The sequence below is a fragment of the Brachyistius frenatus genome, unplaced genomic scaffold (assembly GCF_029030835.1).
Source record: "Brachyistius frenatus isolate BFR_SWC_R1_liver_20210118 unplaced genomic scaffold, ASM2903083v1 Contig_178, whole genome shotgun sequence".
NCBI lineage: Eukaryota > Metazoa > Chordata > Actinopteri > Embiotocidae > Brachyistius > Brachyistius frenatus.
Genome location: NW_027210777.1, coordinates 749,232 through 776,757, shown reverse-complemented (window position 1 = coordinate 776,757; position 27,526 = coordinate 749,232). Strand labels below are relative to the sequence as shown.

At 42.9% G+C, this 27,526-nt stretch overlaps 3 protein-coding genes and 1 non-coding gene across 7 annotated transcripts; 3 read left to right on the top strand and 1 right to left on the bottom strand.

Annotated features, from left to right (window-relative positions):
- Window positions 1-6,345: 6,345 nt before the first annotated feature.
- slc22a3 (solute carrier family 22 member 3) lies at window positions 6,346-10,561 on the top strand. The gene is given in 12 exon segments (XM_069717712.1): window positions 6,346-6,613; window positions 6,616-6,716; window positions 7,549-7,652; window positions 7,727-7,881; window positions 8,063-8,231; window positions 8,322-8,439; window positions 8,516-8,619; window positions 8,721-8,935; window positions 9,012-9,096; window positions 9,927-10,039; window positions 10,127-10,226; window positions 10,493-10,561. Coding segments are annotated over 12 exon segments (1,581 nt in total). The 3' UTR covers window positions 10,542-10,561.
- A 2,045-nt stretch (window positions 10,562-12,606) lies between these two features.
- LOC138632269 (afadin-like) lies at window positions 12,607-21,546 on the top strand. The gene is made up of 24 exons (XM_069717707.1): window positions 12,607-12,819; window positions 13,325-13,517; window positions 13,850-13,956; window positions 14,051-14,169; window positions 14,251-14,345; window positions 14,729-14,770; window positions 14,862-15,058; window positions 15,152-15,297; window positions 15,693-15,787; window positions 15,870-16,141; window positions 16,323-16,466; window positions 17,035-17,233; window positions 17,313-17,404; window positions 17,492-17,578; window positions 17,664-17,729; window positions 17,819-17,892; window positions 18,003-18,121; window positions 18,534-18,692; window positions 18,795-18,886; window positions 19,209-19,343; window positions 19,423-20,334; window positions 20,697-20,781; window positions 20,874-20,916; window positions 21,187-21,546. The coding sequence occupies exons 1-24, from the start codon at window positions 12,724-12,726 to the stop codon at window positions 21,278-21,280; spliced, it is 3,663 nt and encodes a 1,220-aa protein (XP_069573808.1). The 5' UTR covers window positions 12,607-12,723; the 3' UTR covers window positions 21,281-21,546.
- dusp23b (dual specificity phosphatase 23b) lies at window positions 21,431-26,010 on the bottom strand. Of its 4 annotated transcripts, none has more exons than XM_069717709.1 (3): window positions 25,662-26,010; window positions 22,295-22,601; window positions 21,431-21,698 (listed from the first exon to the last, which is right to left on the bottom strand). In XM_069717709.1, exons 2-3 carry the CDS (start codon window positions 22,562-22,564, stop codon window positions 21,513-21,515), a joined length of 456 nt encoding a protein of 151 aa, XP_069573810.1. In that variant the 5' UTR covers window positions 22,565-22,601; window positions 25,662-26,010; the 3' UTR covers window positions 21,431-21,512. The 4 variants fall into 4 exon arrangements, with proteins under 4 accessions (XP_069573810.1, XP_069573809.1, XP_069573811.1 ...); XM_069717708.1 differs by having other exon boundaries at window positions 22,295-22,574; window positions 25,662-26,008; XM_069717710.1 differs by lacking the exon at window positions 25,662-26,010 and adding an exon at window positions 23,864-24,231.
- A 75-nt stretch (window positions 26,011-26,085) lies between these two features.
- trnal-cag (transfer RNA leucine (anticodon CAG)) lies at window positions 26,086-26,168 on the top strand. The gene has a single exon. It is a non-coding gene; the product is annotated as a tRNA-Leu (tRNA).
- Window positions 26,169-27,526: the final 1,358 nt, after the last annotated feature.

Below are 27,526 nucleotides of genomic sequence, written 5' to 3'. Positions count from 1 at the left end.
TCCGTCTCCACAGACGATATGAAAACTGTTCATACTTCCACTGCTGCTGTTTAAATATGTGGTAGAAGGAGGCTTACGGGCCTCAGAGGAGCAGACTCAGCTTTGCTCTTCTGTTTCACAGGCTCAGTGTCACCAGGAAAAAGGATGCAGAAGCTCTCTGGAGAATAACCAACAGTAAGAGGAAAAAACAGCTGCTCCTGGTCTCCAAAAATACACATTCAGCTTCTACGTTTATGGCCTTTAAACAGTGTATAACAGTAAATATACTGTATGTAACTCAGGCCTTTAAACAGTGTACAACAGCACATATACTGCTTGTAACTCAGGCCTTTAAACAGTGTATCACAATACATATACTGCTTGTAACTCAGGCCTTTAAACAGTGTATAACAGTAAATATACTGCTTGTAACTCAGGCCTTTAAACAGTGTATCACAATAAATATACTGCATGTAACTCAGGCCTTTAAACAGTGTATAACAGTAAATATACTGCTTGTAACTATCATGCATGTAATCATATGTTCCCCTCTACTCAGCCTAAAGTGAGTTCTTATACATTTTTTTTTAAAAACAATAAGGCCCAGGGTTATGTTTTGTTTTACTGACTGCAGCCGGTGTGTTCAGGTGCAGTGTGACACCCAGCGTTTGGATGATGAGTTACAACTGAGCTCTAAAACTATTTTGTTCAGTGTGTTGCTGCTGTGTTCTTCTGTGTTACTGTTGTGTTCTTCAGTGTGTTACTGTTGTATTCTTCAGTGTGTTACTGTTGTGTTCTTATGTGTGTTACTGTTGTGTAGTTCAGTGTGTTACTGTTGTGTTCTTCAGTGTGTTATTGTTGTATTCTTCAGTGTGTTGCTGTTGTGTTCTTACTGTTGTGTTCTTCTGTTTTTTTGCTGTTGTGTTCTTCAGTGTGTTACTGTTGTGTTCTTCAGTGTGTTGCTGTTGTGTTCTTCAGTGTGTTATTGTTGTATTCTTCAGTGTGTTAATGTTGTATTCTTCAGTGTTACTGTTGTGTTCTTACGTGTTACTGTTGTATTCTTCAGTGTGTTACTGTTGTGTTCTTATGTGTTACTGTAGTGTTCTTCAGTGTGTTACTGTTGTGTTCTTCAATGTGTTACTGTTGTGTTCTTCAGTGTGTTATTGTTGTATTCTTCAGTGTGTTGCTGTTGTGTTCTTACTGTTGTGTTCTTCTGTTGTGTTCTTCAGTGTGTTGCTGTTGTGTTCTTCAGTGTGTTATTGTTGTATTCTTCAATGTGTTACTGTTGTGTAGTTCAGTGTGTTACTGTTGTGTAGTTCAGTATGTTATTGTTGTATTCTTCAATGTGTTACTGTAGTGTTATTTAGTGTGTTCCTGTTGTGTTCTTATGTGTTACTGTAGTGTTATTTAGTGTGTTCCTGTTGTGTTCCTCAGTGTGTTACTGTTGTGTTCTTCGGTGTGTTGTTGTTGTATTCTTCAGTGTGTTATTGTTGTATTCTTCAGTGTGTTACTGTTGTGTTCTTCAGTGTGTTATTGTTGTATTCTTCAGTGTGTTACTGTTGTGTTCTTCAGTGTGTTATTGTTGTATTCTTCAGTGTGTTACTGTAGTGTTCTTCAGTGTGTTATTGTTGTATTCTTCAGTGTGTTACTGTTGTGTTCTTCAGTGTGTTACTGTTGTGTTCTTCAGTGTGTTATTATTGTATTCTTCAGTGTGTTACTGTTGTGTTCCTCAGTGTGTTCCTGTTGTATTTTTATGTGTTACTGTAGTGTTCTTCGGTGTGTTACTGTTGTGTTCTTAGGTGTTACTGTTGTGTTCTTCAGTGTGTTACTGTTGTGTTCTTCAGTGTTACTGTTGTGTTCTTCAGTGTGTTACTGTTGTGTTCTTCAGTGTGTTATTGTTGTATTCTTCAGCGTGTTACTGTTGTATTCTTATGTGTGTTACTGTTGTGTAGTTCAGTGTGTTACTGTTGTGTTCTTATGTGTTACTGTAGTGTTATTCAGTGTGCTACTGTTGTGTTCTTCAGTGTGTTACTGTTGTGTTCTTATGTGTTACTGTAGTGTTCTTCAGTGTGTTATTGTTGTATTCTTCAGTGTGTTAATGTTGTATTCTTCAGTGTTACTGTTGTGTTCTTCAGTGTGTTACTGTTGTATTCTTCAGTGTGTTACTGTTGTGTTCCTCAATGTGTTACTGTTGTGTTATTCAGTGTTTTACTGTTGTGTTATCCAGTGTTTTACTGTTGTGTTCTTCAGTGTGTTATTGTTGTATTCTTCAGCGTGTTACTGTTGTATTCTTCAGTGTGTTATTGTTGTGTTCTTCAGTGTTACTGTTGTGTTCTTCAGTGTGTTACCGTTGTGTTCTTCAGTGTGTTACTGTTTTGTTATTCAGTGTGTTACTGTTGTGTTCTTCCGTGTGTTGTTGTTGTATTCTTCAGTGTGTTATTGTTGTGTTCTTCAGTGTTACTGTTGTGTTCTTCAGTGTGTTACCGTTGTGTTCTTCAGTGTCTTACTGTTGTGCTATTCAGTGCGTTACTGTTGTGTTATTCAGTGTGTTACCGTTGTGTTATTCCGTGTGTTACCGTTGTGTTATTCAGTGTGTTACCGTTGTGTTATTTAGTGTGTTACCGTTGTGTTCTTCAGTGTGTTACCGTTGTGTTCTTCATTGTGTTACCGTTGTGTTCTTCAGTGTGTTACCGTTGTGTTCTTCAGTGTGTTACCGTTGTGTTCTTCAGTGTGTTACCGTTGTGTTATTCAGTGTGTTCTTCAGTGTGTTACTATTGTGTTCTTATATGTTACTGTTGTGTTCTTCAGTGTGTTACCGTTGTGTTATTCAGTGTTTTACTGCTGTGTTGTTCAGTGTGTTACTGTTGTATTCTTCAGTGTGTTACTGTTGTGTTCTTATGTGTTACTGTTGTGTTCTTCGGTGTGTTATTGTTGTGTTCTTCATTTAGTGTTGTGTTCTTCTGTGTGTTATTGTGTTCTTCAGTGTTAGTGTTCTTCATTCTTCTGTTGTGTTATTCAGTGCGTTACTGTTGTGTTCTTCCGTGTGTTACAGTGTGTTATTCAGTGTGTTACCGTGTTTCTTCAGTGTGTTACTTATTCAGTGTGTTACTGTTGTGTTCTTCAGTGTGTTACTGTTGTGTTTTTATGTGTTACTGTAGTGTTCTTCAGTGTTACTGATGTGTTCTTCAGTGTGTTACTGTTGTGTTCTTCAGTGTGTTATTGTTGTATTCTTCAGTGTGTTACTGTTGTATTCTTCAGTGTGTTACTGTTGTGTTCTTATGTGTGTTACTGTTGTGTAGTTCAGTGTGTTACTGTTGTGTTCTTCAGTGTGTTATTGTTGTATTCTTCAGTGTTACTGTTGTGTTCTTCAGTGTGTTATTGTTGTATTCTTCAGCGCGTTACTGTTGTATTCTTCAGTGTGTTACTGTTGTGTTCTTATGTGTGTTACTGTTGTGTTCTTATGTGTGTTATTGTTGTGTTCTTCAGTGTGTTATTGTTGTATTCTTCAGCGCGTTACTGTTGTATTCTTCAGTGTGTTACTGTTGTGTTCTTATGTGTGTTACTGTTGTGTTCTTATGTGTGTTACTGTTGTGTTCTTCAGTGTGTTACTGTTGTATTCTTCAGTGTGTTACTGTTGTGTTCTTATGTGTTACTGTAGTGTTATTCAGTGTGTTACTGTTGTGTTCTTCAGAGTGTTACTGTTGTGTTCTTATGTGTTATTGTTGTGTTCTTCAGTGTTACTGTTGTGTTCTTCAGTGTTACTGTTGTGTTCTTCTGTGTGTTACCGTTGTGTTCTTCAGTGTGTTACTGTTGTGTTATTCAGTGCGTTACTGTGGTGTTATTCAGTGTGTTACCGTTGTTTTCTTCCGTGTGTTACCGTTGTGTTATTCAGTGTTTTACCGTTGTGTTATTCAGTGTGTTACTGTTGTGTTCATCAGTGTGTTATGGTTGTGTTCTTCAGTGTGTTACCGTTGTGTTCTTCAGTGTGACTGTAGTGTTATTCAGTGTGTTACTGTTGTGTTCTTCAGTGTGTTATTATTGTATTCTTCAGTGTGTTACTGTTGTGTTCTTCAGTGTGTTACTATTGTGTTCTTATATGTTACTGTTGTGTTCTTCAGTGTGTTACCGTTGTGTTATTCAGTGTTTTACTGCTGTGTTGTTCAGTGTGTTACTGTTGTATTCTTCAGTGTGCTACTGTTGTGTTCTTATGTGTTACTGTTGTGTTCTTCGGTGTGTTATTGTTGTGTTCTTCAGTGTTAGTGTTGTGTTCTTCTGTGTGTTACCGTTGTATTCTTCAGTGTTACTGTTGTGTTATTCAGTGCGTTACTGTTGTGTTCGTCCGTGTGTTACCGTTGTGTTATTCAGTGTGTTACCGTTGTGTTCTTCAGTGTGTTACCGTTGTGTTATTCAGTGTGTTACTGTTGTGTTCTTCCGTGTGTTACTGTTGTGTTATTTAGTGTGTTACTGTTGTGTGTTATTCAGTGTGTTACTGTTGTCTGTTCTTCAGTGTGTTACTGTTGTGTGTTATTCAGTGTGTTACTGTTGTCTGTTCTTCAGTGTGTTACTGTTGTGTTCTTCTGTGTGTTACCGTTGTGCGTTCTTCAGTGTGTTACTGTCTCTGTGTCGTGCAGAACGGTGACACTGCAGAAGTTTCTCTGCCAAGGTCAAAAGACTCTGCTGGTGTTGATCCGTCGGTTCTCCTGTCTGCTCTGCCGTCTACATGTTCAACATCTGGAGAAGAATTAGGTAAAAAAAAAACACACTTTTTTAATGCTAGAAATTGGATTTGACATCCACATGAACCCATTTGTACGACTTGCTGTCGCTTTTCTAACATACAAACATCCTGCTGAGCTCCTGCAGATTCAAATTACAACAAATCTGGTCCATTAACTCTGTTTGTTTATAGTATGAACAGGGAATGATATCTTTAGTTTGTTTTCCTGCCTGTCACAACTGTAATGATTTATTAAGACTTCAGAGCGCTCTGTGAACACTTCGAGGCTGCAGTAATCTTCTGTTACAAGCACATAGCTCAATTGTTTCTTGTCTTTACAGCTGAAGACAGAAATCCTGCAGTGACTTTAATCAAAGATTAAAAAATTTAAATGAATCGACTGTTGCTGCTCAGTCTGTAATACACACACCTGGCCACTAGATGGAAGTGTGAGAAGAACACGGAGAGAAAGATAGTTCACGCAGTTCATGAAACATCGTTCAAATGCTCCTGTAGTCCATGTAGGAGGGTGGAGGGGTGCCTCGATGGAGTGAAAATCACAGATGTACACCCAAGAGGACTGGGTTTCGGGTCCCTGAGATGACAAAGGTTTTCTTTTTCCGAACTGTAACCATGTCGTTTTTTCAAAGACCAGAAAGCTGATCCAATAATTGATCAAATAATCAGCAGATTAATAGATGATGTTGCACAACTACTGAGTCACTGACAGCAAAAATGCTTTACATATATACCAAACTTCAACAAAAGGCAAAACAATGTCATGACTAAAAGCTGTTTGAGCAGCTGCATCAGGCTTTGAATGAAAGAAAAATATCAGCATGCTGACAAAAAGACAAAGAGACGAGCACATCATGTTCATCACGTTTATCTTCTGAGGGTGGATCAAAAAGTTCAGAGACTGTCCAAAGAACGATAGTCAGGTCAGGAGACACCAGCGGGTTTTCTTCGTCCCCCAGGGTCAGACTGTCAACACTGAGTTCTACTGGGACCTTCTGAGACGTCTGAGGTTAAAACATTCACTGTGAAACCACCCTAACTGCGGCGCCTTGGCAACAGGCTTCTCCAGCACGATGACATGCCGCTGACAGCACGTTGAAAAGGAGCGAGAAAGTCGCGCTGTGATGTTGAAGATAAAGCTGATGTTTCTCTTTTTGCAACACCAGCCGTCTCCTCACGTTTCGATCCACCCTCATATTCACCTTCTTCATCCAACATGTGAGGGTTTGTATTTGCTAATTAACTCAATGCGTTGCAGAGCTTTGGGCTGATGGAAGTGCTATTAATCTTGTAAGGTTTTCAAAGTGGATCACTTATGATTGATTATCTGGGATGATGTCATTTGGAGATATTACGCAGAGTTTTTGGAAAGTGGATTCATTCATGATAAACTCAAGTCCGATGAAATTATAGAAGATGGCGTAAAAACATGAGACCAAACAATAAATCAGTGGTCATGAGTGTGTGATAATGCTACCTGTTTAACTGCGTTAAAAGTTGACTGAATTCCTTGAAAATATTAACAGTGAACTGTGAAACAGGGACTTTGCCCAGCTCTCGGCCCCCTCAGTCCCTTTAAAACAGAGACTCCTCCGACGGCTTCAGAGCGCGGCTGCTTGAACCGACCGGAGATGGCAAACATCGACCGACTCATCGAGCACGTGGGAGCCTTCGGGACCTTTCAGAAGAAGATCGTCATACTGGGTTCATTTCTGTTGGTATTTTTTGCCTTTGTGCTCGTGGGAGTTGTTTTCTTAGGGCACGCGCCGGATCACTGGTGCCGGAGTCCCGGATCCAAGCGCCTCCGGCAGGACTGTGGTTGGACGGAGGTGGAGGTGTGGGAGGTGGCCGTTCCCCGCTCCGACCAGTCCGGATCCTTCAGTCGCTGTCTGAGGTTTGACGGGAACTGGAGCGAAAGCATGACTATGCGATGAACTGGAGTGGCAGCAGACTTTTAATGCCATGCATGTTCGATGGAGGCCACTGCACGGTTGTTTCTGAGGTTGGTACTTTCTGTTCTACTGAGCATCGTGAAACCAGTTAGAAGTCTGAAACAGGAGATCATTTATCTGTAGATACACTACAGGCTCTACAAAGGCGCTCTGCCGTTGCTTCCGTTGTACAACAAACAGTAGATCACATGTAATATTCATGTGATGACGTGCAAATGAACCGAGCTGCCGTATTATCCCCACAGACTGTATATAAAAGTGGACGTAGCTAACGGGTCTAAAAAGTGAAGCCAATGCAGAAGAGCCTTAAAGAGCAGTACCACTGAGGGCCACTAGGGGCTGGCTACAAAAAGTCTTGACCTCCTTGGACTCCCATTCAACTTCTCTCATGTGTTGTTAGCTAAAGTCACTCCTTCATATTAGTTTTCTGGTCCATCTGAAAATAATCCATCATTAATTAGAAAATAAGCTTCATAAAGATGTGTTTTTGGGGGCGTGTCTGTTTGATTGACATGCCTGTGGTGCAGTCAGGTTACAGCTATCAGTGACCGGGACGTAGTATCGTCAGATTTCCAATCAGATCAGTCAGATCCAGCGCTCGCTCCTCCTCCAGCTCATCCAAATATGGTCCCTTCCTGCTCCAAAGATAACGACGTCCCTGTCGGTCATACCGTGAGAATTTTTTAGATAAATTGTCTTCAGACTGAATTTTATTTGCATTTCTTATGTTGTAAAAGTTCAGCCTCGATTATAAAACCTTTCTCTGATGTAAACTTTTTAATTTGTGTTTCTGGATCTTCACTTATTTATTTATTGGTGTAATAATCATAAACTCACAATCTGTGCTAACTTTGGTTTTGGATGCAATTTCTTTCCACTCAGTTCTTAATGGTTTGTGAGAAATCCTGGCTTGCCGATCTGAATCAAGTTTTCTTGGCATGTGGATTTTTTGTCGGAGCGTATGTCACTGGTTACCTGGCCGACAGGTACGTTATGCTCCAACATTTTCCATGTGAGTTTTGAATAGTTTCGACATAACAGTCCTTGGTCTTTTTCCCAGGTACGGTAGGAAGCTGTGTTTCATTGCGCCGATGCTCAGCCTGGGTGTTTCAGGTGTCAGGGTGATGCTATCGCCATGGTACCCGCTGCTCCTCATCTTTCGATTTCTCCAGGGGTTCTGTGGGAAAGGAGCGTGGACGGCCACCTACGTACTCAGTGGGTTCAAACATCAGAAGTCAAAGTGAAGAAAATCTCTCTTCCGTGTCGAGCAGCTGAACCTTGTCTTGTTCAGGAGGCTACCACAAATAAAATCACATTTTAATGATATTTTTTTATGTTGTTCGGGGATCATTTTCTGTGATTCTGCTTCCTAAAACGATACGATCTTCTCTCACAGCGATTGAGTTCTTTGGATCCAACAACAGGAAGTTTGTGTCCATTGTGAGTCGGACTTTCTACTCCGTGGGCATGGTCATCCTCCCGGGCCTGGCCTACTCTCTGTCCTCCTGGAGGACTCTGCAGCTGGCCATGAGTCTTCCCTGCATCCTGTTTGTCTCATACCACTGGTATGGATGTGACTTTCCTTGAACATGTCAGTTTCTAGTTTCTATCCTGTTGATGTTGAGTATGAATCTGAGGTGTGTCTGATTTTTAAGGATCATTCCTGAATCTCCTCGCTGGCTGTTCTCTCAGAAGAGAACGGCAGAGGCCATGAAAGTCACTACGAGCATCGCCAAATGCAATGGGAGGTGTTTACCGCACAATCTTCAGGAGGTGAGACGACACTTTGATAGACTGGCTCTTTCTGATCGATCACGTCCGATTAATGGTTCATTCTGGCATTTTTCAGATGATTCTGTTGGAGGAAAAGAAAGAAGTGCATCCTGTGTCGATTCTGGATTTGTTCAGGACACCAATTATAAGAAAAAACACATTAATTTTAACTTACGCCTGGTGAGACGGTTTGCTTCTCATTTAATAAGACCTGATCCTCCACATGCTGATCGGAGGAGGAGCATGTGTTTGTAATTTCTAAAAATATTTCCTCCCTCCAGGTTCACCAGCACCGTTGTGTTCAAGGGTCTGGTCCTGCGGCTGGGAATCACAGGCGACAACCTCGTCCTGGATTTCTTCATCTCTGCTGTGGTAGAGCTTTTCACTGGACTGATCTTCTACCTGCTGGTTGACAGAGTCGGGCGGCACTCCCTCATGGCCATCACCAACTTCACCGGCGGCCTGGCGTGCCTCGTGGTGCCCTTTGTGTCCAGCGGTAGGTGCGGCCGAAGGGAACCGAGGCTCTTTATGGAGGCTTGACGGCATTGTGTTTTCACGTCTGTCTCCCGCAGATTTCTCCTGGTTGAAAAAGTCGATCGCCATCGGATTCGAGACGGTGAACTTTGCGAACACGGAGATGTATCCCACTCCTCTTAGGTGTGACATCACGCAGCGCTGACGGACATGAAATCATTACATTCATTACAATTCAAGTCTGCATTTACATTTATTTGTTCTACTAATTTTAGGAGGTCCAAATATTCCTCCATCAGGGCTAGTTTTCCAGTTTAAATTCTCCAGTTTTTTGGCTTTATCTAAAACTAACAACATCTCCATCAGCCTCAGCTGTAACTTGGGTTTAGAGCTACTTAGCTAATGTAACACTAACATGCTAATCTGATGGTAAACATTTCTGTTTAGCATGTGAGAATTTTTAATCGTGGGTATATTAGCAGGCTCGTGTTAGCATTTAGTTCAAAGCCCTGTCCAATAGGGCTGCATAATATAATCCTGATATTTTCCTCTAAATTAATTGTTCAATTTTAAGCAGGTGCCTAAAAAAATTTCACAATAAAAGCGTCATTAAGAAATTAAGGTTTTCTGATTTCCTGAGGGCTTTTAATTTCAAACCGATACAGGAAGTGTTTGTATTAATGGTGTAATGCAGTAACTTTAACAGGGCAAATGATAGCGGATGAAAACTAGGAATCGAGTTGACGTCGAGAATCAATCAACACACTTTAAAATATCAATATGACAACTTTAACTACTGCGTTTGTTTTTATCGACACTTTATGGATGGTTGCATCTTTAATGACTTAAAATATATAAATAAATCTAAATCGTATGTCGTTCGGGCAGCTCTACACCTGCAGAACACCCATCTTGGTTTTAAACCTTAATTTTTATGAAAAGTTCTCTGATTCACAAAAGAACAACCAACAATGAATTTAGAGACTATAATTAAATCTGTTTGTTTCTTACAGAAATCTGGGCTTGTCGGTGTGTTCATCCACCAGTGACCTCGGAGCGATAGCAGCCCCCTTCCTACTCTACAGGCTGGCCAGTGTCTGGCAGGAGCTGCCTCTTTTTATTTACGGTACATTTATCCTCCACCTGCTAACATTTTGTAATCGTTCATGTTTCTCCGTCCCCGAGAATAAAAAGCCTGCTGTGTTTGTCGAAGGTGTAATGTCGTTGCTGTACAGCGCGCTGGTGACGATGCTGCCGGAGACGAGCGGAGTCGCGCTACCTGAGACCATCGAGGACGTCGAGAACCTGAGAGGGTAAATGATGGATCACTGCTTATAATTTATCAGTCTGAGCTGACGTTCATCTTCGGAGGAGACGATACTAAACAACAAAAAGACAACAGGGAGACATGTCCGAGAAAAGACAAAGTTAAATGCTCGAAACAGAAAAGTGTTCACGTCAAAATTGACTGAGGTCTGAGAGACAAGAATCTGCTTTTAAATGTATATTTACAATCAAGCTGCAGCACAAAGATTCCTGCTCACATAATTAATGTGTTTTTTTGTGTATTTTTCTGCAGGAGTACAGAAAAGTCAAAGGAAGCAGCGGGAAACAATTTGATAATATGAAGACAGACGGAGGATGAGAGGTGGATTACTTCCTCCAGATAGCACGTAATGTCTACAAGTTAGACTTCTAGATGAAAAGAACTGTAAATATGAAGAACTGCAGAGTTTTATCAATACGACGTGTTTAAAGGTGTTCGCTAGACTTTTGTACTGTGAGGAGTTGAGACACAGCAGGTGGGAGGAATTCAAATGTCTTTGCGACTTCACACTTAAACTAAGAGAATTATTTCTGTCTGGAGAGACAACTTTGCGTCACATTCAGTTGTCAGTTAGAGCGACGAGTCACAGATTAACAGCTGTTATATTTGTCTGTTACTTGACAGAATATCTCCAAAACAGACTTATAAAACACAGAAAGTATCTCAGTCTTTCCAGGAGTTCACAGTTTTTTTGCAATTGTTTTAATTTAAAAATGTTTGATTTTGCGGTGGCTATTCCCCAAAATGTACGATGTCATTTTTTTTGTTTTAAGTGAGATCATATTTTGCAATTTCTTGGAGGGACTGTTTTGGGTCCAATGGTAAACTGTTTGTTCACTGTGAGATGCTCCTTTGTTCAGATCAACATGAGTGCTGTATTTTATTATTTTTTTATCATACTATATCAGCTAAAACAGTATCGAAGAAATACACTATTTACTCCTCCCCTTTGTTACAATTTAAATGTCTGTATCCATTAACCTGTTTTTAAATAAAATATTTAGCATGTTTTGGTTAATTTATGGGATTAATTTAAAGACCACCTCCAATGAAAATCCAGTTTTTAATCACTGAAAACACGGATTCAAACAGACAGGGTTTCATATGTCACACACCTAAGGACCCAATCGCATCCGCTTGGGGGCGGGGCTTATCAATAAACTACAGGCCTGCTGCAGAGGGGTGGGGAGACAGACTATGTTCACATTCATAGGCGAAAGTGTCGAGTTACATCTCGGCCAATTTAAAAATATTTAGGGATCTTTTTCCTAAAAACTTAATTTGATAACTTGAATGACTTTTTAGAGGTTTAATCAATAACAGGGTAGGTACTTCATAATAAGAATATTATCGATAATCACCAGTTTTATTCTTTATCCTAAAACTGTAAGGAATCGAGATCCTTATTATTTTTCTACTTGTATATTTCTTGCTTTAAATTTCTTCCAGTCTTCACCAAACTAACAAATATTACAGCTATCACCAATCAGATTAAAACTATCTGACACAACGTCATGAACTTGTTTCCAAAACGTATGAAACATGTATATATCAGCTGCAAACTCTGGACTAATGTTGACCATAAAGAGGATTGAGACATCCTTCAGAAGTCACATCAGGATTAAGGATGTTGCTTTAACTTTACTTAAAAAAATTATTATTATTTTTTTTTTTTCAAAGATGATGTAACCTCAGCTGTTATTCCCTCTCTTGGAACTAAAATATAAATAAATGATGAATTATCCCGAAGGACTGAAGCCTTTTTTTTTTTTTAACAGAAACCGTAATGTTTTCCCAACTAAAAGACCTTCAGTCATCCAGACAACAATCCCTTTATTGTTCCGTGTGTGTTTTTAGCTGTACTGTAGTGTATATCTAATTGAGGGTAGTTTTTGTTCAGGCTTTTGTTCCATTGAAGGTTCCCCAGAAAGCCAACAAAAGCTGCCCCACATACGTAGCGCTGCCTGAAAGGGAAGACATGTAAGCATAAATTGTGCTGAAAATCACTGGCATGCATGAGAAGTGGGATTCCCTGAAGCGTAAATATCCGTGTCGCTGCGAGAAAGAAGAGGAAAAAGATCTCTCAGGGTGCCCGAGGAAGTATTTGTGAGAGCACAGTGATGTCATCGTGAAAATATATTAAAGACGGTGAAATTGTGCAGTTCTGCTCGTAGAAATCATGAACAGACTGATTGTATCTGGTGGAGGAGGAGCAGTGAGGATGGGAATCAGATGTACGAAGAGGAAACTGTTTGCTTCACATAACAAAGATGCAGTGACCTGTTAAATGAGGGCTGGAGGGGCAGTGGGGGGCGGGGGAGTGGGGGCTCTAAGAGGGGATGAGGAAGGTGGGGATAAATTATGTTTAAGAACCCACTCCAGAGGACAAAGAGTTGATAACGAATGGGGGACAGATAGAAGGAGAGGTCTTCATAGCCCCAGCGCGCCGGTCGGGTCAGAACTTTTTCTGGTTACAAAACAAAATGCCGGAGGAGGAAGAACGAGAGAAATTAGCCAAAGTCATCAGACAGTGGAACAACAACAGACTGGACCTTTTTGAAATCAGCCAACCAGATGAGGTGAGTCGCCTGCAGGCGTCCGACAGGGTCGACGTATCACGCGGATAAATCTGAGTTTGATATCATTCACCTTCAGTTCTGTCTCTTTAAATGTGAAGCTGTGCAGTTATACAAGATACCAGCTGACTGACTAATTAGATGTTACATTTATAGATAAAATGATCAAACAATTCATCAATCGTTCAAATTGACAGACAAATTATCTGCAACTATTTAGATTATTGATTGTTTTAATAACTTTGTAAGCAAAATAAATAAAAGCGTTTCCAGCTTCCTAACCTAAACTACTCGTTGCTCATCTTCATCTGAACGTGCACACAGTTTCCTGAAGTTGAAGAATATTTCACATTAAATGAAACATCTCAGGAAACAGATTCTCTCTCGTGGTATCGACTGTGTTCCTGTTTTTACCTCTACTGAAGGAACATTTTGAAATCCTAAATCAAAGCAGCACAGGCTGACTGAACAGAAACAACAGGAGACCATTTAAACCGTTTCCCGACAGAAGCTGCAGTTCCATGGAGTGATGCGCTTCTACCTGGAGGACCCCGACGGAGACAACGTGGCCACCAAGTGCCTGCGCGTTTGCGGAAGCTCTGCGGCTCGAGTGGTCGTTGAAACTCTGTCAGAGAAGTTCAGGCCCAACATGAAGATGCTGACGACGAGCTACTCGCTGTACGAGATCCACGGCAGTAAAGGTGAGAGCTTAAATCCAGTCAACACAGAGAGGTGAGACTCCGAGTCCAGCTGCTGCTCATACCGCTGACCACTTTGATAATGGATTTAATGGTTTAAGGAGGATTTCCTGTTTTATTTCGTTCTGTGCGACAGTTGAATAAATCCTGGTTCTGAACTAATTTTAGGGACAAAACACCATGTCTGAAAATGTTAAATTGGGCTCAAAGAACTTTAAAAGATGAAAAATAAACTGAACGTATTCAGAAGATTAATTTCCATTTGCAGTCCTAATCTGTCCAACATGTTGCTGTATTAAGGAATCTGCTCTCTCTATTTTTATGTTTTCTATGAGAGCGTAAACTGGATCTGGATGAGAGGCCTTTAGTCGTACAACTGAACTGGAACTCAGACAACAGAGAGGGACGTTTTGTACTGAAGAAGGACAAGGACGGTTTGGAGGTGCCACATTGTGAATCAGGAAGTGATGTCGCTCAGAGGGCAGTTACACTTGTATCAGATGTAATCAGGTCTGTTTATGTGTTGGACGATAAAGGAAAAGTGTCCGGAGAAAGAGAAAGGGGGCATGATCAAAAACTTCAAGAGGACGCTGTCGAGAAAAGGAAAGAAGAAAGACAAGAACAAAACAACTGTAGCTGACAGAGATGAGGACGAGTAAATATTCTTCATCCATCACTCTGTATTAATCTGCACCGAACGGTCAGAATAACATCTGCTTTTTAAATTCATATTCAGGTTGACTGAAAACACACTGAACAACAGCGTTTGTTTGTCTGAGGCACAAAAACTCTGCGCAGAAAATAAGAAGCAACAGAAGCATGCGGCTATGGGTGAGTCATCTCACACACGACTACTACAAACTACTAAACAACTACTACAAACTACTCTAAACTACAACAAACTACTATAAACTACTACAAACTACTCAAAACTACTATAAACTACTCGAAACTACTACAAATTACTACAAACTACTCAAAACTACTACAAACTACTCTAAACTACTACAAACTACTACAAAACTACTACACAACTACTAAAAACTACTACACAACAACAAGCTGCTACAAAACTACAACAAACTACTACAAAACTACAACAAAACTACTACAAACTGCTACAAACTACTGCTTTCCATCCAGTTCATACAGACTATAATCTGCTCCATGAACATCAGAAACAGGATTTCATTTGTCCGTTTCTGACTCTTCAGATCACCCCGGACTACCAGTTGGGATTAAATTCTGCGACACCTGTGAGTGTTAATGTATTTTTTTAGTTTGACGCTTGCCAGTTGCGTCTCTGCGTCTCTCAATGCCCTCCTGCTGGTGTGTTTCACCCTGCAGCGGAGGAGGCCGTCCTGTCGGCAGTCATCAACTACGCCAACAGCTCCACGGTTCACTTCAAGCTGTCTCCCGCCTACATCCTCTACGCCGTGAGCCACTTCACTCTACAGCGACATCATAGCCGAGGCTCAGGACGCACACACAGCGTCACCGCCGTCACCAACAAGATGGTGGCCATGACGGGGAAGGTCATCCAGGCAAGCCGTTTTATTTGTTAGTGCGCGAAGGTCGATGCAGTTCAACCTCAAGAGTCTCACGTCGTCTGCCATGCGGGACTGTTTGTCTTCCAGAGGCAGCAGACCATCGCCGGGGCGCTCGCCTTCTGGATGGCCAACTCCTCCGAGCTGCTCAACTTCCTGAAGCATGACAAAGACCTGAGTCCTCTCACATGCCAGAGTCAGCTGGACCTGTCGCACCTGGTGCACGAAGCCTACAGGTACGCAGACAGAGTAGAACACTGTCTAGAGGTCCTCAAAGACGGCCTGCTCCTCACGGCAGCAACACGTCTCACAAAAGTTGGGACGGGGCAACAAAAGACACATTTCCGTAGTGGAAATCACTACGTTGGCTCAGGAACAGTTCTGAAAACTACTGTCAACAATACAATCATTTTTAACATTTAATATGTTGTCTTTGTTCTATTTTCAATGAAATACCAGTTTACATTATTTGCGAATCATCACATTTGGTTTTTATTTACATTTTTACACGGCCTCCCAACTTTTTTGAAACAAGGTTGCGCACCTTTACGTAAAATGAACAGATTCAAATTATGCAGCTTAACTTCGATACACTTTATGCAAAGTGTTTTGTCTTTACATGTTTCCATAGTCACCTGCTGCAGTGTCTACAGAACGAGTTGAGGAAACACCTGCCAGCTTTTCTGATTGACCCAGAGCAGCACGGCCCGCTGCCGGCTGGTATAGGTACACGTTTGACATGATTTTACTCGGTCCACCTCTCTAAGAAGAACTGCGAGAACCGTTTTCTTTTGTCTTGCCGCTGCAGAGATGGTGCTGAACACCCTGATGAACGCCATGTCTCTGCTGCGCCGCTGCCGGGTCAACGCCGCCCTTACTATCCAGGTCTTCTCCCAGCTCTTCCACTTCATCAGCGCCTGGCTCTTCAACCGGCTCATGAGGCCGGAGGCCGGCACCCCGGGCCTGCGCTCCCACTACTGGGGAGCCGCTCTCCGCCAGAGGCTCACCGCTATTGAGGCCTGGGCAGAGCGGCAGGGTCTGGAGCTGGCCGTCGACTGCCACCTGGGCCACATCGTCCAGGTACGAGAGTCCGAGTAGAAACCGGGCCTGAACCTGCGGGTCTGACACCACAAATACCTACAGATTTCTATCACCTGAATCGGGGCTGTTCTATCCATCAGCAACACTCAGGGCTTCATCTCAGAGCACACGTTTTGTTCATGTACGAGCTGTTCAGATTGCATTAATAGGCTGTTTCTAGGCAACCACGCTCCTGACCATGAACAAGTACTCAATGCAAGACGCCGAGGACATCCAGAGAAACTGCTTCAAGCTGAACTCCCTGCAGTTGCAGACGCTGCTCTCCGGCTACCTCTACGCCACCAGTGAGCCTCACATCCCCCCCGTGAGTACCTTCGGCCTCCTCTTCCTCTTTCTCTTCATCTCCTCTCGGGAGGGACAGACATCAAACCACTGAGGATGATGCTGAGCTGATGTTTTAGGGCCCAATAACACACAGAACATGAAGGTTTGTAAGAGTCTGAGTGCTGCAGCAGCAGCAGCAGGAGCTCAGCTGTACAGATTTAACAGCATGAATAATTGAAGATGATGAATATGATCATAAATAACATATGAAGAACTGGAAAGTGAGTTGTCACATTAGCCTATTGCTCCTGAGTGAAGTATTTCCCAAACATTGTGCGGTGAGGTGTGGGAGGAAAACTGTCCTTGAGAGACTAAGGTCAAAGGTCAAAAGAAAACGGGGGGATTATTCTGTAAAGAATTACAGTCATACTCATCTTCATACAGCAGCAACAACCCAGCTGGAAATATTCTACACTTCTGTCCACGATGCTCAAACCCAAACTCTGAATTTCTTTACTATAATTATCAAAAACACTCAACTGAAACTGGTCTTCAGCTCTTTTCCGTCTGAAAGTCCGGCCCCTCCATCACCGTCACCCTCTCTGCAGGGTCTGATGGACGCCGCGGTGACGGCGGCCGAGGCCTCGGCTGATAGGCTGCTCAGGAGTGAAGGACGGGACGTCCAGGCGGAGGAGAGCCTCGACCTCCATCTGCCTTTCCTGCTGCCGGAGGGAGGATACTCCTGCGACACCGTCACAGGAATCCCTCCAGGCTTCGTTGAGTTCCTGGAGCCGATCTGCCAGAAAGGTATCCAGACTTTATATTTCAGGGGCTGTGATGTATTTATTCTGATATCCCTGGACTTCTAAACGTCCTCCTCTCACAGGTCTCTGCTCTCTGACGTCACGGCTGAACTCCAAAGGGGATTGGACCGTGCACTTCAGTGAAGCTGCACCTTCTGAGGAGAACACATACGCGGTAATCAGATTACATCCTGCGGTCTCAGACGTCCGGAGATATGATGTAACTCTGAGGTCAAGTTCTTTACATCTTCCCCTCCGACAGGCAGCCGACAGGCAGCCGGAGATGGTGACCATCACTCTGAACAAACCTCTGAACAGTGGGATGGGTGTCAGCATCGTGGCCGCCAAGGTGAAGGTCCAACATCTGATTAAATGCTTCCTAATACCTGTAAATGTTTCAGTGAGTGACCCGCCTCCGTCCGGTTCTGCTGCAGGGAGCGGGGCAGGAGAACCTCGGGATCTACATCAAATCCATCGTCAGAGGAGGACCGGCGAAGATGGTGAGATCTGAGCTTACGATGTAAAACATGGAGAATCCTTTCATGAAGGTGACAACAAAGACTGAAGTAAAGGAGGCGTGTTTCCACAGAACGGCAGGTTAACAGCTGGAGATCAGCTGCTCTCTGTCAACGGTCGCAGCCTGGTCGGAATCAGCCAAGAGAGGTAGAACAGAATCGAACCGAACCGAACCGCCGGTTGCAAGAGAACCTTTGTGGTTTGAGCTTTTATTTTGAAACTCTTTCCTGACCTCATCGATCTCACACCTGATGCAGGGCTGCAGCCATCATGATGCAAACTGGCCCCGTAGTCACCTTACAGGTTGCAAAGTTGGGAGCGAGCTTCCACGGGCTGCAGGCGCTGCTGAGGGACCTGACTCCAGACAGAACCACAGGTAAGAACCAGCAGTCGGCCAAACTCCTGTTTACTTTTACTGCAACCCTGTTTCCAAAGAGAGTTGGGACACCGTGTAAAATGTAAATAAAAACAGAATGTGATGATTTGTAAATTGTGTAAACACTGATTTAATTAAAATGTTGAAATGGAGAAATTTGGAACAGGGGCAAAAGACAGAATTCTGTAGTGGAAATTACTGCACGGGCTCAGGAACACTTCCTAAAATCACTGTTAACAATAAAATATTTTCATTCTGTCTGAGTTTTACATGATTCACAAATCATCACTTTCTGTTTTTAATTTACATTTTACACGGCGCTTCCACTTTGTCGTAAACCGGTTTGTACCGAGAGTCAAACCTCTGGTTGTTTTACTTGCTGCTCTAATTAGACTTCGTTTTGCTCCACAAGGCGACCGAGACCACATCCGGCCAAACAGGAAGGCGCTGCTGCTGTACGGGGTCGTGGATCCGGGCCCCTCCGAGCGGCTCCACGGAGGCAGCAGAAGAAAGAGGGAGCAGATGATGCAGAGAAACCGTCAGCTTTATCGCTCCAACCCCAACATGAGCGGTGGGTACAGCCGCCGCTGCCGGGCAACTGAACTCTTCATGCGAAATAACGCTCGAGGGAGAGTCGGAGCAAGAACTTTGATTTTCCTCCTTATTCCAGCAGACGTTTGCCTGGAGGACAGAGATGAACCCGCCGACCCCGCAGTGAGAGGAAACAACATGGCGTCTGTTTCCAGCATCAGCCTCTGCACCGACGTGAGATTTCTAAACCTCCATCACATATTTCATCTCATTTCTTTCACAAACTGGTGGAAACAGACTCGAGAATCTTCGTTTAAATTTACATATAATTTTACTGTGTTTGGCCTAAATTTCTTTTCACTAAAATAGATTTTTTTTTCCCCCCCCCGTTTGCAGTTTTCTGAATGGTAAAATGAACATTCTGTAGAAGGAAAACAAATGATGACTCAAAGTGGAAGGAAATACTGCAGTGACTCAAATGTGCCGCTCTTTAACATATTTTGACTTTTTTTTTTTTTTTAAACGACCAATATTTTCTTTCCGTGTCTGTGTTCAGCCGTTTCACAGGGAATATTTGACACTTCCGACCCCTAAATCCCAGAACAGGGACGTTTCTGAGCGCAGCGGAACGCAGCAAACACTCAAAGTGTCTCTGAGAGACGCACAAAGCTGCAGTAAGAGGAGCTTCATGGTACGTTTTTATCTGCTCATCATTCATCATTCATACAGTCAGATAAAGCTATATAAACCCTTAATTTTCTACTTCACAGCATCGGGCCCCGTCACAGGAGGACCTGTGTGCGGACAGTGGACGCCCCCTGCTGGACAAACAGCAGAACATGCGTCCACGGGGTGCAAAGCAGACGACGGGGCACAACTCCTCTTTCCCGATTCGCTCGTGCGTTTCGACTCACGACCTCCTCTGTGACCTCGGCTCCCCCGCTAAACACCAGCAGGGCGCACGTACGAGCGGTGCCGGCATCTGGAGAACGCCGTTTTCACAACAATCGGCTCCCGCACCTTCAATCCAGCCAATACGCATCGACATTCCCGTAACCAGAGCATCGAGCTCACACTCCAATCCTCATCTCACCACCTTCCAGCACAGCTCCTCCTCACTGACACTGAAGATGAGCCAGACTTTGAAAGTCGGTGGACACCGACAGAGTCCTCACAGCCCGGCCGGTCCCGTTCACTCATATCAGGTTTCTGTAAACAAGAAGCTTCCTGCTCCCTCGCTGTCATCTCAGCATCAGAGATCCGACGCACGCGGAGATCGCGCGGCAAAACCCCAAGTCAGCATCGCTCCTACGAAACACGTCTCTTTCCAGGAGGCTCCGCAGAAGAAGAGCATCAGAGACCCCGGGGAGGCGCCGGACCCCTGGAGGAGGGAGGCCCGGGAGCCGCCGGGCCCCTGGAGGAGGGAGGCCCAGGAGCAGCTGGAGAAGCAGCAGAGGCTGCAGGCCGTGGAGCTCCTGCAGCAGGAGCTGCGGGAGCTGCAGGCCAAAGCCGAGCGCACGGCGGAGGAGAATGAGCGGCTGCGGAGGCTCAGCCTGGAGTGGCAGTTCCAGAAGCGGCTGCAGGAGATCCAGCAGAGAGGAGAAGATGACGAGGAGGAGGAGGAGGAAGACAAAGACTTGGACATGATGATGATGATACAGCAGTTGGACCGACGGACACAGGTGGAGCAGGTCTCAGGCCGACGTTGAGAGGGAAAACGCACCAAGAACCTTCCTCTTCAGACCCATTATGATGCAGACTGTTCATAAGAAATGCTTCGATGACGAGAGTCTCCTACTGGGAAGTCTTCCAGTTAAATAAGGAAGCATTTAATCCCCAAAACAACTTATAAATCTGCATATTATATCAGAAATATATCAGAACACGGGGTGGCATTTTTCCTTTAACCTTCCTTTCTATATACAATAACAACTCATAATTATATCTCAAAAACCTCCTTCAGTAAAGTTACAAGCGTTTTATGAACTTCACTCGTTGATATTTAAAAACCACAATAATCGACTTATTTTTTTGCTCGTTTTAGAAGAAGAGAAGCTGCGTAGGGGACGACGACAGGAAGACACAGGCAGCGACTCTTCTCTCCAAACAGGAAGAGGAAGCGGAGACGGGTAATAACTCACAAACACTTGAAAGAGAAATAAACACTTTTCTGTCAGTTTCATTTATTGAAAAAGTGCTCATCAGCTGGATTTCTTGTCAGATGGCAGACCGAGTCACCACGTCCACAATGAGGAAGCACACGTGTGAGTTCGCCATTTTTTGGCAAATTAAACATAAATTGAATTTAGTTTAATTAGCTACTTACTGACACTAAATGACCAGAAAGTATTTTTTTTATTCTTTCAAACACTTTAAAAGCATTTGAAGGAACATCCCTGAGTAAAATAAATCAACCATAAAGCACATTTTAAAACAGCTCGGGCCGTTTGTGTCCCCGTAAGGAAATAAACTTCAAGTTTTTCTGCTGTGACAGTTTTTTGTTTTTTGTTTTTTTTATGATTTGATGTCCGCAGAAACCAGGAGGAGAAAATCATCAGAGCGTCGGCTCCTGAAAAACTGACGTTCAGGGAGCGTCAGCGTCTGTTCTCTCTGACGTCCAGTGCGTGAAGAAGCGTCAGAAAAGAGGAAACCGTCCGAACGAAGACACGTAATCACGTATTTACGAAAGAAATGTTTGTCGCTCGTTTCAACATCTGAGCTCGGCACTGTTGTTTAATTTGAATATCATTTCTCATATTTTCTTCTTTCCCACATAAGTTTTTCATTTAGGAGTAATTGAGGCACTTCTTATTAATTATTTGAAGCTTTTTTTTTTTTTTATGTAAAAATCACATTGTTTTTACTTGGTGCGCTGATAAAACTGCATCACCGCTTTCTCTTGTTCGTGAGTTTCAATCGAACCTTCCCGGAGTCTTCGGATCTCGTTGATGGCGTCGACCCCCGAGATCTTCCTGGACTTCACCAGGTAGCAGGCCAGCATGGTCCCGGTCCTCCCGTGGCCGTGCATGCAGTGAACTCCGACACCCTACCGACAATAAACACAACGTTTATTTTACTTTTGCAACGTCATGAAAATAATAATGCAAATCGAGAAATACAGCTCAGCAAGAATGTCACCTGCACGAAGTGTTTCACATAAAAACAGATGTAAGAGAACTAAAAACACTTTAAAATGTAATTTAGAGATGCAAAACAAACCAAAAAAAATGCATAAAACAGATCAAATCAAAGACATATCACACATTGAGCATTAGCTTCTGGATATTTACTGAAACAGTCTGGTCTGATGTGATGTGATGTGATGTGTTTAAGTTTTAAAAGACAGAACATGTTTTTTTATTTTATTTTATAGACAAATCTATGATTTGGTAAATTGATTAAAATAATGGTCAGACTGTTTGATGATGAAAGCAACTTGCAAGGCGGGCAAAACAAAACCAGACACTCCAGAAGTGAAGTCTAGAATAATCCTAAAGCCTCGCGTACTTTTTACTCTCTGGACTTTGTAGGAGCCGCAAGGTTGTGAAATATTTATTTTGCTGTTCCAACGGCGGATTCTGAGGCAGCAGACAACACGAGGCTCGGCCCCCTTTATAAGTCTGTCTGTATCCGAGATCTTACCTCCCCCTTGGCGTTGGCTTCCTCCACGATGGACAGAAATCTGTCGATCTGACTCGGAGAAGGAGGAGTGAAGTCCGCGATGTTGACGTGGTGGAGCTGTAACTCCGGGCATGAATCGTAGTGGGGCGGTTTCCTCTCGCACAGGCACACCAGGTGTTGGATGCCGTTGTCCAACAGGTACCGGTACTCGCACAGCATCCTGGGCAGCGCCAGTCCGGCCAGTTTGCCTGGTTCCACCCAGGAGAAGTTGTGAGGAGCGCTGGAGGCCATGAGTGTCGGACTGAGGAGAGGACACGGAGGTGATGGGCTTTATTAAAACACGAAATACATGTTCTTTATGTGGCTAAAACACACATGGATATAAAACAAAAAAAATTACATGACGATGCTCCTGATATTTCTGAAGTTAGTACCAGTGGTGGAATGTAACAAGTATAAATTCAAGTATTTAAACTTCTACTTTCCATTACGTGCAACTTTATACTTTTACTCTTCTAAAAAAGGTCAACCTTTTTACTCCTCTATATTTGTCTTGTTACTTTTCATACGTTTTTCTACCTCTCAAGATAAATACACTGTTTAATAAACTAATTGTTGTCTTAAAACAGCTGAAAAATGTCACAACATAATGTGTACCTTTACTTTTCATAATTTAAGTACGTTTTTCTGGTAATAATCACAAACTTTTACTGAAGCAAGGATTTAAATTAAACACTTGAACTAATAAATCCTTCTGTTTCTAATAAACTGAGGGATTTAATGTTCCTGGTTGAGAAACTTCCATCACTCGAGCTAAATAAACTATTTATTAAACGAATTATTATCTTTTTAGCAAATAGTATATTTTCAACTCTAATTCAAATGAAGAGTTTAGAGCAGGGGTGTCCAAACTTTTTGCAAAGAGGGCCAAATTTGGTAAAGTGAAGATGCCCGCGGGCCAATAGTTCCTTCTGACATTTTTTTTTTAACCACAAAAGTTACATGAAAATACACACTGTTATAAAACAATTTTCATTGTCACAATTACCTTTATTTTTCAAATGACAATGTCACCAAATATAAGCCACTCAGGCAGACTTGAACAACTCTAAAAACACAATTCTGCCTTTCATTCAGTCAGATAACATTGAACAAACTGTATAGAATACCTTCAATTTCCATGAGTTAAATATCTTTGCCTCATGAACATTTTAAACAGGAGTTATAAGTAATGCAAAGTGGTCTGTTACCATTCAACTTTAAAACAAGTGAATTTTGCCTTTGTCTTTTACAAGATCTTTCAGAAAGCAATAGTTTGTGTCACATCTACAGGTACATAACATCAACAGTTATAACACACATCTTATTCAAGAGTTTAATAACATAAGTGCCATAAGTCCAAGTGCATTAGTGTGCTTTAGGCTTTCCACTGTTAATAGTGACAGATGTTACCGTTCAAAACACTCAATTTCAGATTGATCAAGGAACAGATAACTTACTGACACTAATGTCACACATTCATAAATTCTTGCTTCTTCTCAGGGCAAATGTTCTCCACCATTTTTATGACACAGTCTTTGATGAACGCACCTTCAGTAAAAGGTTTGCCATGTTTAGCTATTAACATGGCCACTTCGTAGCTGGCTTTTGTTGTTTTCCTTTGACTCAAGAGGCCGGTGAAGACTCTCTGTTGTGATGCCGGAGCAGCTTGGAGTTGCTTCACTTTTTCAGCGCGGCCTCTCCCTGTTAGCTTGCCGTACGTTGTCGCATGTTTAGTCTCGTAGTGTCTCTTTACGTTGAAATCCTTAAACAAGGCAACCGCCTCTTTACAAATTAGACAAACACAATTGCCTCGATTTTCAGTGAAGAAGTATTGTAATTCCCACCGCTCCTGAAAGCGGCGGCCCTCACTGTCAACTTTTCTCTTTTTTTTTGCGGTTGCCATGGCAGAAATGATTTGAGAAGGGTTCGCAGCACGGATGCAGAGCCAGATAGCATGAGAACGGTGCTGCCACCGTGTGGTGAAAGGAGGAATTACATCTTTACATTTGTATGATTTATTTATTCTGACAGAGCGAGCGAGCCATAACGAACACATTATAAGACCGAAGCTGCGGGCCGTATGAAATCTGACTTTGGACACGCCTGTTCTAGTCTTATTTTTAAGACTTCCAGTGAAACTAGGTGGAGGCAGCTGAGTCCTGCAGGGTATTTCCACACCGGACCCGTGTTTTTATTCTGTTGACATGTGAGCTGCTGTTAAACTAATCCCTTTGAGACACCGAACGGTTCCGCCCAGCCGGTGAAGTTATGCTGATGTTGACTGAACAAATATTTGCCCCTCCTGCAGGTCCGTTTACTCTTTAAACTCTTTAAACACTTTCAACTCTCTAAACCAGGCATGTCCAAAGTCCGGCCCGCGGGCCAATCACGGCCCGCAGCTTCGGTCTTATAATGTGTTCGTTATGGCTCGGCTAAACATGGCAAACCTTTTACTGAAGGTGCGTTCATCAAAGACTGTGTCATAAAAATGGTGGAGAACATTTGCCCCGAGAAGAAGCAAGAATTTATGAATGTGTGACATTAGTGTCAGCAAGTTATCTGTTCCTTGATCAATCTGAAATTGAGTGTTTTGAACGGTAACATCTGTCACTATTAACAGTGAAAAGCCTAAAGCACACTAATGCACTTGGACTTATGGCACTTATGTTATTAAACTCTTGAATAAGATATGTGTTATAACTGTTGATGTTATGTACCTGTAGATGTGACAAACTATTGCTTTCTGAAAGATCTTGTAAAAGACAAAGGCAAAATTCACTTGTTTTAAAGTTTAATGGTAACAGACCACTTTGCATTACTTATAACTCCTGTTTAAAATGTTCATGAGGCAAAGATATTTAACTCATGGAAATTGAAGGTATTCCATACAGTTTGTTCAATGTTATCTGACTGAATGAAAGGCAGACTTGTGTTTTTAGAGTTGTTCAAGTCTGCCTGAGTGGCTTATATTTGGTGACATTGTCATTTGAAAAATAAAGGTAATTGTGACAATGAAAATTGTTTTATAACAGTGTGTATTTTCATGTAACTTTTGTGGTTAAAAAAAAAATGTCAGAAGGAACTATTGGCCCGCGGGCATCTTCACTTTACCAAATTTGGCCCTCTTTGCAAAAAGTTTGGACAAACCTGGACTAGAAGAATGTAGCATGTAGCTTTACGTTAGCTAACGTATCATGAAGCTAGCTTCGCGGTTCGGTAAACGTTGCCAGTGCGACCCATTCCAATGTTAGCTGTCAGTTTAAGTGAAGTAATTGTAGTAATTGCCTTTCTATTACTGAACACAGTCACAACAACACCACACACGTTACCCGGGGGAGATACTTACATTTACGTCGTGCTGTGATGAATGAACGAGCCGCAGCTACCTTGCTAGCTAACTACTTCACTTAAGTGCTCCGCTGACTGCTGGCAGCTAGTTCAGAAACTAACGAACTACCTTTAAAAAGCGCAGTTAGGTTACATAACCGAGGCTCGTTAGAAGGTGGAGTAGAATCACTGAGACAATATATCACTGGAAATCAGCTGTCATTCAGATATGAGAAGAAAAACCTTCGTCGCAACGGGATGGAAAGTTAGCCAGGCGATGACCATTAGGAGAGCCCTCTGACGTCAGAGCAGCATCTTCACGACGACGCATCGTGTCCATTCATTTTGTTCAAGTGTCTTATAATTTATATTATCTAAAATATTAGACCCTGTGAATGGTCTGATATAGTTGATAATAAAGAATGATCTTATAGTAATTTTAAGTCAGGATGGCCGAGCGGTCTAAGGCGCTGCGTTCAGGTCGCAGTCTCCCCTGGAGGCGTGGGTTCGAATCCCACTTCTGACAGTTAGCTTTTTTTTCACATCCTGCGTGGTGTAGGATGTAGGTAGGCTTTTCTTCTGTTTTTTTATGTCATTGTATATATTGGATATTATTATGGAGTAGTTTTGGCTTTTTGCTGAATAAAATCAACAATAACATAAACTAATAGCACCAGTTTTGTTTTGAGTGACCTTATTTATCCCAGACACAACAATGACCTGCTCTTAAATCTAAATGGACTGGCCCTTAATTTTACAAATGCAGCCTTCCAATAATTCTTACTTTACCTCTAAAATAGGTAGGCCACAGCGCAGCCGTACCTGGCTTCAGGACTGTTCGGGCGGACAGAGACGTTGTTCGGAGCGGCAAGAAGAAAGGTGGAGGGATTGCAGTCTATGTGAACGAGAGGTGGTGCAATCCCGACCACGTGTGTGTGAAGGAACGTTTCTGTAGCCCAGACATTGAACTGCTAGCCATGGGGATGCGCCCTTATTACTTGCCGAGGGAGTTCACGTCCGCCATTGTTATAGCTGTGTACGTTCCTCCATCAGCTGACGCAGAAGCAGCAGTGGACACCATCCACTCCACTGTGTCCAAACTGCAGACTAAGCATCCCGGGGCATTTTTGGCAGTTACTGGAGACTTTAACCACACCAGTCTGGCTAAAGTACTGCCAACTTTGCACCAGTATGTGAACTGCCCCACACGGAACAATAAAACTCTGGACCTACTGTATGCTAATGCCATGGATGCATATAGTACTACTGCCCTTCCCCCCCTTGGTAGATCAGACCACAACCTGGTCCTGCTGACTCCCAAGTATGTCCCCCTGGTGCAGAGGCAGCCTGTGACCACCAGGACTGTGAGGAGGTGGACACAGGAGGCTAAAGATGCCCTGCAGGACTGCTTTGAGTCCACGGACTGGGATGTGCTGTGTGGACCACATGGGGAGGACATCAACAGCATGACGGACTGTATCACAGAATACATTAAATTCTGTGAACACTCCACCGTACCATCCCGGACTGTAAAATGCTTCCCCAACAATAAGCCGTGGATCACCAGTGACCTGAAGGTGCTTCTTAACTAGAAGAAAGCAGCCTTCAGGTCTGGGGACAGGGAGGAGCTCAGGAGAGTTCAGCATGACCTGAAAGAGAAGCTCAGGGAGTGCAAGGACTCCTACAGGAGGAAGCTGGAGGCCAAACTCCAGCAGAACAACGTGAGGGAGGTGTGGACCGGTATGAAGGAGATTACTGGGTTCAAGGGGAGAGAGAGACAACCAGGGGGCTCCCTGGAGAGGGCCAATGAGCTAAACTGTTTCTTTAACAGGTTTAGTTCACCACCCTCATCTGTCTCCTCCACACCTCACACCTCTGCTGCCT